The 14,264-nt window shown below is 42.7% G+C and overlaps 1 protein-coding gene across 2 annotated transcripts; it reads left to right on the top strand.

The window, feature by feature from the left end:
* Nucleotides 1–786: 786 nt before the first annotated feature.
* LOC115193551 (PDZ domain-containing protein 7) lies at nt 787–13,784 on the top strand. 2 transcript variants are annotated; one of them, XR_003878201.1, is made up of 5 exons: nt 787–2,369; nt 2,731–2,825; nt 8,963–9,106; nt 9,794–10,764; nt 12,058–13,784. XR_003878201.1 is itself a non-coding variant. In XM_029752278.1 (4 exons), exons 2-4 carry the CDS (start codon nt 10,124–10,126, stop codon nt 12,066–12,068), a joined length of 336 nt encoding a protein of 111 aa, XP_029608138.1. In that variant the 5' UTR covers nt 9,034–9,106; nt 9,794–10,123; the 3' UTR covers nt 12,069–13,784. The 2 variants fall into 2 exon arrangements, 1 of the variants encoding a protein (XP_029608138.1); XM_029752278.1 differs by lacking the exons at nt 787–2,369; nt 2,731–2,825 and having other exon boundaries at nt 9,034–9,106; nt 9,794–10,376; nt 10,693–10,764.
* The last annotated feature ends 480 nt before the right edge of the window (nt 13,785–14,264 follow it).

The raw sequence follows: 14,264 nt of genomic DNA, 5'->3' as shown, positions 1-14,264 counted from the left end.
TGAACTTCCTGATCCAAAGACAATGAAAGCAGGACAATACTCCCTTACATGGGCAATAAGCTATTTGCATACAGTGCCTTCGGAAAGTTTTCAGACCCCTTGACTTTTTCCACATTTTGTTACGTTAGTCTTATTCTAAAATTGATTAAATTAAACAATGTCCTTAGCAATCTGCGTTCAAAAGTGCTACCCACGCTGCAAGGAAATAGGCCTGGACCTCGACATTGCATCCAAACCTGCAAAAAACAAAACTTGAATTTCAGTTACTAGTAATGGTGTAAATATTTTATAAAAGAATGTAAAAAGGCTAAAGGATATGCGTCTTTTCTCTATGACAGCCTAGAATACGTGTTTGATCTTAAAGTGGAACTGACAGCGTTTTTTTTTTGTTGTTGTAATATGCAATCTTATATCTGTTCACATCCCAGGAAGAATATAGATTTAACGTTTTCTGACACGTGATCACTTTTAGATATGGTCGTTTTTATAAATTCATTGAATGTTTGAGAATGAAGTATAGTAAGGCATTTGTGAAAATTCTATAAGAATATAGTCAGAGGACAGACCCAGTTTTTTAAAATCTATATTTTTATTGACTGTTCAACTCAATCTGATCTTAGACAGTTTTTTTTAGTTTACCGGTAATTTTGTGTGGCCTACCACTTCGACTGAGCCGTTGTTGCTCCTAGATATTTCCACTTCACAATAACCCTTACAGTTCACCGGGGCAGCTCTAGCAGGGCAGAACAAACTCACTTATTGGAAAGGTGACATCCTATGACGGTGCCATGTTGAAGTCACTGAGCTCTACAGTAAAGCCATTCTACTGCCAATGATTGTCTATGGAGATTGCATGGCTGTGTGCTCGATTTTATACACCTGTCAGCAACGGATGTGCCTGAAATAGCCAAACACACTTATTTGAAGGTGTCCATATACTTTTGTGTATGGGATTTGTGTTAAAGTTAAGTCTTTGAATAGTGGATTTTGCAGATTCCCTTGGCCTCCTGTTGGTTCACTTTTGTTCTTGCTGTGAAGACTGATTTTATTTCTAGACTTCTTTTTTCTTCACCAATAAACATGTTCATTGACTAGCCTAACTTTTCTACCTTTGAAAGCATCTGTACATGAACTCCTGATCTTTTTTTTTATGTAAATAAGGCGAACAAGGAGATTTTTTGTCTAATTAAGAGTAGGCCTAGGCATTGGTAAAAAACCTATGGATCATGTTTTTCTTCTTGCAAGTTTGTTTTTCAGCCATTTTTGGAGTGACTTTTATCCGTGGGCTATTTCTATTTTTTTTTTTTGAGGAGGAGAGATTAAAGATACTGCATCAAGACTTGCTTTGCAGTTACCCATATTTTTCTGTTCTAAGGTCAACTATGAAGTGAAAGTATTTTTTATTTTTAAGGACACTTTCATTGACATTCTTAGGTGTCCCTCTGACAACCTGTGGCATTACAAGGTATGCAAGTAAATGTGTGACTGAGATGCACATTGCAGCTTTTTCTACTGCTTGCCATTCAAACTTTAAAACATGCAAACCGGTCTGGAATGGTGTGCTTGTATACAGTGTTTTGGTACAAAAATCCCATATCCGTCGGGCTATAGAATATATGGTATCCGATTTTATGATTTTAGCTGGAATGAAACATTTAAATATTTTCTGTATGGATTGTGATTAAAAAGATACTCAAAGAACATTTTAATGTAAGCACCACAGAAAAATGAGGAGCACCAGAAAGATGTGAAAGGAAAGGAGGATAAACTGCACTGATTCCAGATAAAATATTAGCCTCTGAAGACTGAGCGGCCTCATGCTAGCCAGAATGAGGCTAGCATTTGATTTGTAGGGCTGTAGCCACTGTGGTAGTTGTCACTTGCAAGATACAATATAATTCACAGAATTTTACGCTGGCACTGTGCTGCCTCTCGCCCCAAGTGAACGGTCCTTGCTATCCGGGATCCTTGAGACATCGCTACCCCGTTGTTTTGAAACACCATGTAAACACTGAGCATGTAAAGCAACTTTTATGTCTACCTGGCATTTTCTTTGGACTTTTTGTCACCTTTTTTAGACAAATGAGTGGATTGTCTTTGTTTATATTTTAATTAATAAATATACTTTTTTGTCATTTAGACTCTTATCCAAGTGCTTACAGTTTCGTGGATGTTTTTGTGATATTCATTTTTCTGAGCAGATGTTATTTTTAGCTATTTTTGGAGGCTGACTTATTTTGGTTATTTTTGCTTTTTTTTCCTGGGAGGATTAACACACTTTTTGAAAGAGTCTTCATACTTCTCCCATTTGTGGACTTTCTAAAAGGAGTTTCTTTCTGGCAATCTCTGGAGTGTCTTTGGAACAAAGGGTATGTAGCCTTTATGCTGCGTTTTTGTTAATGAAATGTTAACTGTTAATTAGCCTATTCAAGACTTTGCTATTTTAGTTATCATCTAGTGTTATCATGTAGTGTTGTAAATGTATATTTCTTAATTTCCACTCTTGAATGTATTTTGTAATCACTTGGGCCCTCCCTTGAAGCGACCACTAGCCCCCAACCCCTAGGATTAGAAATTATTTATGTTAAGGCCATATGTTAATAGCTCCAGCATGCCTTCTGATGGACTTTCAGCATTTTAGCCATGTTCTTTTCATATCTATGTGTAAGGGTTGGTAGTGTTTGCTGGATCCTGCCCTGTTCTGGTAACTGCATACACATTTCTTCCCAGGTGCTGCGTCTCTGTATCAACCCGGCTGAGCATGCGCCCCAAAAGCAGAAAGGTCTTTCCGTCCTTTCTGCCATGTTTGACGGAACTCTTCAGAAGTGAGTAGCCTACCTCAAAGCCCTGAAGTGGTGTTAGCCAGAGAATCAACTGGCAGCTTTTAAAAATGTATTTTATTTCACCTTTATTTAACCAGGTAGGCCAGTTGAGAACAAGTTCTCATTTCCAACTACGACCTGGCGAAGATAAAGCAAAGCAGTGCGACAAAAACAACAGTTACACATAAACAAACGTACAGTCAATAACACAAAATAAAAGAAAAATTGAATAATCTATGTATGATGTGTGCAAATGTAGGGAAGTGGGCAATAAATCAAATCAAATTTATTTATATAGCCCTTCGTATATCAGCTGAAATCTCAAAGTGCTGTACAGAAACCCAGCCTAAAACCCCAAACAGCAAGCAATGCATGTGAAAGAGGCACGGTGGCTAGGAAAAGCTCCCTAGGAAAAACTCCCTAGAAAGGCCAAAAGCCTAGGAAGAAACCTAGAGAGGAACCAGGCTATGAGGGGTGGCCAGTCCTCTTCTGGCTGTGCCGGGTGGATATTATAACAGAACATGGTCAAGATGTTAAAATGTTCATAAATGACCAGCGTGGTCAAATAATAATAATCATTGTAGTTGTCGAGGGTGCAACAAGCACGTCCGGTGAACAGGTCAGGGTTCCGTAGCCGCAGGCAGAACAGTTGAAACTGGAGCAGCAGCATGGCCAGGTGGACTGGGGACAGCAAGGAGTCATCATGCCAGGTAGTCCCGAGGCATGGTCCTAGGGCTCAGGTCCTCCGAGAGAGAGAAAGAAAGAAAGAGAGAAAGAGAGAATTAGAGAGAGCATATTTAAATTCACACAGGACACCGGATAAGACAAGAGAATACTCCAGATGAAACAGACTGACCCTAGCCCCCCGGCACATAAACTACTGCAGCATAAATACTGGAGGCTGAGACAGGAGGGATCAGAAGACACTGTGGCCCCATCCGATACGGACAGGATATAACACTGTGGCCAAACAGGCAGGATATAACCCCACCCACTTTGCCAAAGCACAGCCCCCACACCACTAGAGGGATGTCTACAACCACCAACTTACCGTCCGAAGACAAGGCCGAGTATAGCCCACAAAAATCTCCGCCATGGCACAACCCAAGGGGGGGGCGCCAACCCAGACAGGAAGACCACCCTCCCATGGACGGCATGGAAGAACACCAGTAAGTCAGTGACTCAGCCCCTGTAATACGGTTAGAGGCAGAGAATCCCAGTGGAAAGAGGGGAACCGGCAAGGCAGAGACAGCAAGGGCGGTTCGTTGCTCCGTCCTTTCTGTTCACTTTCACACTCCTGGGCCAGACTACACTTAATCATAGGACCTACTGAAGAGATAAGTCTTCAGTAAAGACTTCAAGGTTGAGACTGAGTCTGCGTCTCTCACATGGGTAGGCAGACTATTCCATAAAAATGGAGCTCTATAGGAGAAAGCCCTACCTCCAGCCGTTTGCTTAGAAATTCTAGGGACAATTAGGAAGCCTGCGTCTTGTGACCGTAGCGTACGTATAGGTATGTACGGCAGGACCAAATCGGAAAGATAGGTAGGAGCAAGCCCATGTAATGCTTTGTAGGTTAGCAATAAAACCTTGAAATCAGCCCTTGCCTTAACAGGAAGCCAGTGTAGGGAGGCTAGCACTGGAGTAATATGATCACATTTTTTGGTTCTAGTCAGGATTCTAGCAGCCATATTTATCACTAACTGAAGTTTGTTTAGTGTTTTATCCGGGTAGCCGGAAAGTAGAGCATTGCAGTAGTCCAGCCTAGAAGTAACAAAAGCATGGATTAATTTTTCAGCATCATTTTTGGACAGAAAGTTTCTGATTTTTGCAATGTTACGTAGATGGAAAAAAGCTGTCCTTGAAACAGTCTTGATATGTTCTTCAAAAGAGAGATCAGGGTCCAGAGTAACACCGAGGTCCTTCACAGTTTTATTTGAGACGACTGTACAACCATCCAGATTAATTGTCAGATTGAACAGAAGATCTCTTTGTTTCTTGGGACCTAGAACAAGCATCTCTGTTTTGTCTGAGTTTAAAAGTATAAAGTTTACAGCCATCCACTTCCTTATGTCTGAAACACAGGCTTCTAGCGAGGGCAATTTTGGAGCTTCACCATGTTTCATTGAAATGTACAGCTGTGTGTCATCCGCATAGCAGTGAAATTTAACATTATGTTTTCGAATGACATCCCCAAGAGGTAAAATATATAGTGAAAACAATAGTGGTCCTAAAACGGAACCTTGAGGAACACCGAAATTTACAATTGATTTGTCAGAGGACAAACCATTCACAGAGACAAACTGATATCTTTCCGACAGATAAGATCTAAACCAGGCCAGAACTTGTCCATGTAGACCAATTTGGGTTTCCAATCTCTCCAAAAGAATGTGGTGATCGATGGTATCAAAAGCGGCACTAAGATCTAGGAGCACGAGGACAGATGCAGAGCCTCGGTCTGACGTCATTAAAAGGTCATTTATCACCTTCACAAGTGCAGTCTCAGTGCTATGATGGGGTCTAAAACCAGACTGAAGCGTTTCGTATACATTGTTTGTCTTCAGGAAGGCAGTGAGTTGCTGTGCAACAGCTTTTTCTAAAATTTTTGAGAGGAATGGAAGATTCGATATAGGCCGATAGTTTTTATAATTTCTGGGTCAAGATTCGGCTTTTTCAAGAGAGGCTTTATTACTGCCACTTTTAGTGAGCTTGGTACACATCCGGTGGATAGAGAGCCGTTTATTATGTTCAACATAGGAGGGCCAAGCACAGGAAGCAGCTCTTTCAGTAGTTTAGTTGGAATAGTGTCCAGTATGCAGCTTGAGGGTTTGGAGGCCATGATTATTTTCATCATCGTGTCAAGAGATATAGTACTAAAACACTTTATCTCCCTTGAGCCAAGGTCTTGGCAGAGTTGTGCAGACTCAGGACAATGGAGCTTTGGAGGAATACCCAGATTTAAAGAGGAGTCTGTAATTTGCTTTCTAATGATCATGATCTTTTCCTCAAAGAAGTTCATAAATGTATTACTGCTGAAGTGAAAGCCATCCTCCATTTGCGAATGCTGCTTTTTAGTTAGCTTTGCGACAGTATCAAAAAGACATTTCGGATTGTTCTTATTTTCCTCAATTAAGTTGGAAAAATAGGATGATGGAGCAGCAGTGAGGGCTCTTCGATACTGCACGGTACTGTCTTTCCAAGCTAGTTGGAAGACTTCCAGTTTGGTGTGGCGCCATTTCCGTTCCAATTTTCTGTAAGCTTGCTTCAGAGCTCGTGTATTTTCTGTGTACCAGGGAGCTAGTTTCTTATGACAGATGTTTTTAATTTTTAGGGGTGCAACTGCATCTAGGGTATTGCGCAAGGTTAAATTGAGTTCGTCGGTTAGATGGTTAACTGATTTTTGTCCTCTGACGTCCTTGGGTAGGCAGAGGGAGTCTGGAAGGGCATCAAGGAATCTTTGGGTTGTCTGAGAATTTATAGCACGACTTTTAATGCTCCTTGGTTGGGGTCTGAGCAGATTATTTGTTGCAATTGTAAACGCAATAAAATGGTGGTCCGATAATCCAGGATTATGAGGAAAAACGTTAAGATCCACAACATTTATTCCATGGGACAAAACTAGGTCCAGAGTATGACTGTGGCAGTGAGTAGGTCCAGAGACATGTTGGACAAAACCCACTGAGTCGATGATGGCTCCGAAAGCCTTTTGGAGTGGGTCTGTGGACTTTTCCATGTGAATGTTAAAGTCACCAAAAATTAGAATATTATCTGCTATGACTACAAGATCCGATAGGAATTCAGGGAACTCAGTGAGGAACACTGCATATGGCCCAGGAGGCCTGTAAACAGTAGCTATAAAAAGTGAGTGAGTAGGCTGCATAGATTTCATGACTAGAAGCTCAAAAGACGAAAACGTCATTGTTTTTTTTTTTTGTAAATTGAAATTTGCTATCGTAGATGTTAGCAACACCTCCGCCTTTGCCGGATGCACGGGGGGTATGGTCACTAGTGTAACCAGGGGGTGAGGCCTCATTTAACACAGTAAATTCATCAGGCTTAAACCATGTTTCAGTCAGGCCAATCACATCAAGATTATGATCAGTGATTAGTTCATTGACTATAACTGCCTTGGAAGTGAGGGATCTAACATTAAGTAACCCAATTTTGAGATGTGAAGTATCACAATCTCTTTCAATAATGGCAGGAATGGAGGAGGTCTTTATACTAGTGAGATTACTAAAGCGAACACCGCCATTTTTAATTTTGCCCAACCTAGATCGAGGCACAGACACGGTCTCAATGGGGAAAGCTGAGCTGACTACGCTGACTGTGCTAATGGCAGACTCCACTAAGCTGGCAATAAATAGGCCCTAGAGGCGAAAATAATTACAATTTAGCATTAATACTGGAGTGATAGATGTGCAGATCATGATGTGCAAGTAGAGATACTGGGGTGCAAAAGAGCAAGAGGGTAAGTAATAATATGGGGATGAGGTAGTCGGGTGTGCTATTTACAGATTGGCTGTGTACAGGTACAGTGATCGGTAAGCTGCTCAGACAGATGCTTAAAGTTAGAGAGGGAGATATGACTCCAGCTTCTGAGATTTTTGCAATTCGTTCCAGTCATTGGCAGCAGAGAACTGGAAGGAAAGGCGGCCAAAGGAAGTGTGGCTTTGGGGATGACCAGTGAACTCATGCTGCCAAACATACCCTCGTAAAACTGACCATCCTACCAATCCTCGACTTCGGCGATGTCATTTACAAAATAGCCTCCAATACCCTACTCAATAAATTGGATGCAGTCTATCACAATGCCATCCGTTTTGTCACCAAAGCCCCATATACTACCCACCACTACGACCTGTACGCTCTCGTTGGCTGGCCCTCGCTTCATACTCGTCGCCAATCCCACTGGCTCCACGTCATCTACAAGACCCTGCTAGGTGAAGTTCCCCCTTATCTCAGCTCGCTGGTCACCATAGCAGCACCCACCTGTAGCACGCACTCCAGCAGGTTTATCTCTCTGGTCACCCCCAAAGCCAATTCCTCCTTTGGCCGCTTCTCCTTCCAATTCTCTGCTGCCAATGACTGGAACGAACTACAAAAATCTCTAAAACTGGAAACGCTTATCTCCCTCACTAGCTTTAAGCACCAGCTGTCAGAGCAGCTCCCAGATCACTGCACCTGTACATAGCCCATCTATAATTTAGCCCAAACTACTACCTCTTCCCCTAGTGTATTTATTTATTTATTTTATTTATTTTGCTCCTTTGCACCATATTATTTATATTTGAACTTTGAACTTTCTTCAAACTACAAATCTACCATTCCAGTGTTTTACTTGCTATACTGTTTACTTTGCCACCATGGCCTTTTTTGCCTTTACCTCCCTTATCTCACATCATTTGCTCACATTGTACATAGTCTTATTTGTTTCTACTGCATCATTGATTGTATGTTGTTTTACTCCATGTGTAACTCTGTGTTTTTGTATGTTGTCGAACTGCTTTGCTTTATCTTGGCCAGGTCGCAATTGTAAATGAGAACTTGTTCTCAACTTGCCTACCTGGTTAAATAAATAAATAAAAATATATCCACACAATTTCCCCCCCTCATGATGCCATCTATTTTGTGAAGTGCACCAGTCCCCCATGCAGCAAAAGCACCCCCACAACATGATGCTTCCACCCCCGTGCTTCATGGTTGGGATGGTGTTCTTCGGCTTGCAAGCCTCCCCCTTTTTCCTCCAAACATAATGATGGTCATTATGGCCAAACAGTTCTATTTTTGTTTCATCAGACCAGAGGACATTTCTCAACAACTATGATGTTTGTCCCCATGTGCAGTTGCAAACCGTAGTCTGGCTTTTTAATTGCGGTTTTGGAGCAGTGGCTTCTTCCTTGCTGAGCGGCCTTTCAGGTTATGTCGATATAGGACTCGTTTTACTGTGGATATAGATACTTTTGTACCTGTTTCCTCCCGCATCTTCACAAGGTCCTTTCCTGTTGTTCTGGGATCGATTTGCACTTTTCGCACCATTGTATGTTCATCTCTAGGAGACAGAACGTGTCTCCTTCATGAGCGGTATGACGGCTGCGTGGTCCCATGGTGTTTATACTTGCGTACTATTGTTTGTACAGATGACCGTGGTACCTGCAGGCGTTTGGAAATTGCTCCCAAGGATGAACCAGACTTGTGGAGGTCTACAATTTTTTTTTCTGACGTCTTGGCTGATTTCTTTTGATTTTCCCATGATGTCAAGCAAAGAGGCACTGAGTTTGAAGGTAGGCCTTGAAATACATCCACAGGTACACCTCCAATTTACTCAAATGATGTCATTTAGCCTATCAGAAGCTTCTAAAGCATGACATAATTTTCTGGAATTTTCCAAGCTGTTTAAAGGCACAGTCAACTTAGTGTATGTAAACTTCTGACCCACTGGAATTGTGATACAGTGAATGATAAGTGAAATAATCTTTCTGTAAACAATTGTTGGAGAAAATTAATTGTGTCATGCACAAAGTAGATATCCTGACCGACTTGCCAAAACTATAGTCTGTTAACAAGAAATTTGTGGAGTGGTTGAAAAACGAGTTTTAATGACTCCAACCTAAGTGTATGTTAACTTCCGACTTCAGATAGATATATATTCATGTTTATTTTTCTATTGTCATAAATGTTATGTAACAATGATTAAAATCAAAATATTACTCATGTTACTGAGCAGGTGGGTGTGATGACTTCCGATAGAGACATGCTGATGGTTCCTGGGGTGAATGGACTCCATTTTGTGTTGACTGACGCAAGAGAACTCCCACGCAATGTCACTGTCAAACAGAGTGTTGATCAGGGCTGGGAGGGTGTAAAACTATAGTACAATACTGTTGGTCTACTGGGGTTAAAGGACTGAGTCTGTGTCTCTTTACGTGTGTCTGCTAATATGTATGATGTCATGTATATCTTCTCTCCAGACTACCATGGTGGTTTCCCGCTTCAGCCAGTCCAGGACTTTAGGAGAGACGGTCTGTGTCTGGCCTCCAGAAGGTCTCCTACACCACCCCCCCCTCCTAGACGTCCTCCTAGCTACAAACACCACACCTTCCGCTCACGATCCCCTCACCGCTCAACTGGCTCATCACCAAGTCCCTTCACACCACCCAAGCCAACACCAACCGATCTACTCCCCACATAGTGACAATGGTACGCCCCGGCTCTATGATTAGACCTCATTGCTGTCGGAAGATACCACTCCAGAGCGGGGGTGGTCGCTTGTGAGGAATGGACACAGCGGGAGGGGCAAAATGGACCAATGGGAGTGCAGTTCTGAGAGGGGAGGTAGGAACACTCAACTCCTCCCCCTGAGCCCCCTCCGCAGGACTGAACCCTCTCGACAGGGAGGGAGAGGGGGGACTGGGACAGACGGGGAAGGGGAAACAAGTGAACAGATATTCACCAGGACAGTCGCAGAATGGTCACCATGGAAACATACCACCTGTACCAGTTCAGGACATGAGATCACCACATTGATAATTTTTAAGACGAAACAGTCTCTGGGTGAGTATGCCCATCAGAGAGTCAGCCGCCCACTAATCAGTAGCCTAGTACCCGGCCCCACCAGTAGAGGTCAGTGCATCACCTGCTTATTGTTATTAATGGCCCAGTCTGAAAAAGACCCTTATTAAGGCTTTTTACCGTGTCTCTTTAGTCTACAGCAACAGTTGGTCATCTTCCCCTGTAGATGCAGGATTTCAATCTTGCCAAAGCAGTAACACAACTGATTCAACTAAGTCTTGTACTAAAGACTATGATTTTTAGTTGATTGGCAAAAACCTACACTGGCACTCTGTGGAGAAATTCCGTGTCTCTACAGGTATCAGTATCTCAGGTGGGATGGAGAATGAGATGTTTCCAGGAGGAGCTGCCTCTACCAGTGACACTGATGGTAAGCTTCTTTAGGAGCTCACTGTAATATTCCGGCAGCTCATGCTTTAATCAAAGCCATATAATACAAGGTGATGTGTTTAGCGGTATGTATTGGTTTCTAAACAACACTCAAGTTTGGCCTGGGCTCAGAACTCTTGAGTCTACAATACCTGAATGAAAAGGCTTTGCTAGTGTGTGTGCCTGTGTTGGTGTGTCTGGCTTTTGTCTGCCTGACAGTCTTATGAGTGGTAGAATGAGAGCGAAGGGGTGGAGAGAGGAAACTATTTTAAGACCCCCGCATGCTTCCCATCCAGAACAGTTTGCATATACACTACATGACCAAAAGTATGTGGACACCAGCTCGTCAAACATCTCATTCCAAAATCATGGGCATTAATAAGGCGTTGGTTCCCCCTATTGTTGCTATGACAGCCTCTACTCTTCTGGGAACAATTTCCACTTGGTGTTGGAACACTGCTGCGGGTACTTTATTTAAATATTTTTTACCTTTTATTTAACTAGGCAAGTCAATTAAGAACAAATTCTTATTTACACTGACGGCCTACCCTGGCCAAACCCAGACGACACTGGGCCAATTGTGTGACGCCCTATGGGACTCCCAATCACGGCTGGTTGTGATACAGCCTGGAATCGAACCAGGGTCTGTAGTGATGCCTCAGGCACTGATATGTAGTGCCTTAGACCGCCTATTGGCTAGACAGAGCAAGAGAGAGAGGCCCAAAAAGAACATCCATAAATGTTTACCTAAGAGGATGAATGAGATTGTCTAATATTCAAAATTACTTTGCTCTTTAATCTGCTTTTTAGTTAAATGGATTGAAATATTTTGGTGCTGGCGTCACGGAAGGCAGCAATGTTTTGGGTTAACCAACGCTATCAAACATTAGTTTCATGAGGGGAGGTGTATTTTCAGAGTTCCAACAGGGCCCTGGTTTGGGGGAAATTGAGAAGGGACCTTGTAATGTCACATACCTCTGGCCTTGTGATTGTGTGTGACCCTTCATTGGGGTTGTCAGCCAGGTGCATCCTCAGCGAGCCCTGATGACATCACAGGAAGTTCCTCTCCTCAGGGTTCCGGAACTCTTCCTGCATTAAACAATGCATTGTGTGTGTTTTCAACAACCTTCCGCTGAGGGTAAACCTTGAGCGTGTGTGCGAGCGAGAGAATATGGTAATGAATGTACTGGGATGAAGGAGAGCAGTAGATGCTGAGTGGGAGCCCAGGTCACTGCACAGTAAGCATGTGTTGGCGTCTGTATCACCTCTAACCTGTCTTTGTGTGTGTCTCCAGGCGAGGTATGAGCTGGTTTCAGTGGACGGTGAGGCTCTGCAGCGTGTGACCCATCAGCATGCAGTGTTCAGCAACAAGGCCAAAGACCCCGTGGTGTTCGTCAAGATCCTCAAGGGACCAGCTGACTTGCATCAGAGAAATCCACTGTCAGGCTTACACAAGTACTACACACAGTATTTTTATTGAACCTTTAACTAGGCAAGAACAAATTCTTATTTACAATGAAGGCCTACCCTGGCCTAACCCGGACGACGCTGGGCCAATTGTGCACCGCTCTATGGGACTCCCAATCACGGCCGGATGTGATACATTCTGGATTCGAACCAGAGACTGTAGTGACGCCTCTTTCACTGAGATGTAGTGCCTTAGACCGCTGCGCCACTCGAGAGCCCAGTACTGCTGACCTGTCTACAAGGATGCTCTGAGGTGCAGTTCACCCATCCACTGGAAATGATTTGAAATGTTGGTGTTCAAACCAGAACGCATGTCGACTTAAAGAGGAGGAGGATTCCTCTGATGCAGATGGTTCGCTCCAGCTAGGCTGCAATGAAAGGGAAGAGGAGCATGGGTACCTCGACACTGACCAATAAGCTTGCTTCTCCTCTAGGGCAAAAAGGATAATGGTTGTTTCGATAGCAAACAGGAAATACTGCCAAAATTAAAATGTTTTTACATTTTGTTGTAACTGCAGTCGACATCTGGGACTACTGTGCTTGCTTTGTGTATAACAATAATGTGATAAATACTATTTATCAAAGATGGACTTGATTATATGTATCCTTTTTCTTATATGAACTTATATTTTTGGAGAAAACACCCCTAAGAATAAAAAGGAGTCAGCAGCTAGCTATCCATATTGGTATATGGATCAGCAAGGGACAGGAACTTTATTTTGTGAAAGCAGAGAACAAAAAACATGCACACTTAACCACACACACACACACCGTTCCAGGGAGCATCTCAGTCCATGGGGGTCCTGCCAGAGAGAGATTACTGTATCCAGCGTTATGAGATTTATAGTCCAGATTAAGCCTCTGTATTATGTCAAAAGTCATCGTTGTAGTTTAATAGATGTCTAGGGCATCTGTTTAAAGTCGTGTTTCTGGCCTGTTTAAAACTGTTTCTGGCCAACAGAGCCCATGTTTCTGGATCAGTCGTGATGACAGGCTTGTGGACTGAGCCTGTGAAGACGTGTTGGAGAACTTAAATGTTAAATGCAGCATATGAGGACCAGTGGCATGGCTTAAACTAGGGCTGGGTAGAGAGAAGGTAGAGAGGGGCTAGGACTGGGGTGAGAGGGTGGGAGGCGGACTATATGGTTCTGGGGCAGGGAGAGGGGCTAAGGCTGGGAAAGATTGGCTAGAGCTGGGATAGAGGGTGGGAGAGAGGGGCTGCATGGGTCTGGGAAGGGCTGATGCCAGGTCAAAGGCTAAGTTTAGGTTCCTAACTCCAAAGAATCACCAGTGAAGTACATTATGCATAGTGCCTTTTACATTTATGAGACAAAGGGCCTGAGAGATGCTTACATATGACTTGCTGGAGTGTCTGGCTGGTGACAAATGCTGCTGTATAATGTTCAATGGCATTATGGTCAGATAAGCTTCTGTTATATACATTTAGTTGATGCATAATACGTATGTAACTAGCATTTAATGAGGTGCATCCATAATGCCTTTTGATCATCATACAAATTGATCACAATAAATGTTCATTTTATTTACACTTTACACAGTCTTCCTGTGTCTTTGGATCGTGTAATGTCGTTAATGGAAGTAGTTCAGTTGTCAACTGATAAATGTGAAGGGGGTGAATCCTAACTTCCACTTAAGTCACATTTTTACTAAGGCCGGGATTCGTTCAAAGGCGCATTCTGCACTGCACAGCGCTCCATCTCGCCTTTTATATAAATCCCAGCTCTAGTCGTGCATAAATATCAATGGCAGAGAGTGAAAATGTGTTAGGATTCGCCCCGAAAAGCCTTCCTCACTTCCCCCAGTTGCAACATATATACACACACACACACACACACATATTTATATACTGCTCAAAAAAAATAAAGGGAACACTTAAACAACACATCCTAGATCTGAATGAAAGAAATAATCTTATTAAATACTTTTTTCTTTACATAGTTGAATGTGCTGACAACAAAATCACACAAAAATAATCAATGGAAATCCAATTTATCAACCCATGGAGGTCTGGAT

The sequence above is a fragment of the Salmo trutta genome, chromosome 5 (assembly GCF_901001165.1).
Source record: "Salmo trutta chromosome 5, fSalTru1.1, whole genome shotgun sequence".
In the NCBI taxonomy this organism is placed as follows: Eukaryota; Metazoa; Chordata; class Actinopteri; order Salmoniformes; family Salmonidae; genus Salmo; species Salmo trutta.
The sequence above is the reverse complement of the archived record's forward strand: the minus strand, read 5'-3'. Positions and strand labels throughout refer to the sequence as shown.

Coding starts and splice junctions, on each gene's coding strand:
- LOC115193551 (XM_029752278.1), top strand. CDS start 10,124: ATGGACCAATGGGAGTGCAGTTCTGAGAGGGGAGGTAGGAACACTCAA. Junction 10,377..10,692: donor TAAGACGAAACAGTCTCTGG/GTGAGTATGCCC, acceptor GTGTCTCTACAG/GTATCAGTATCTCAGGTGGG.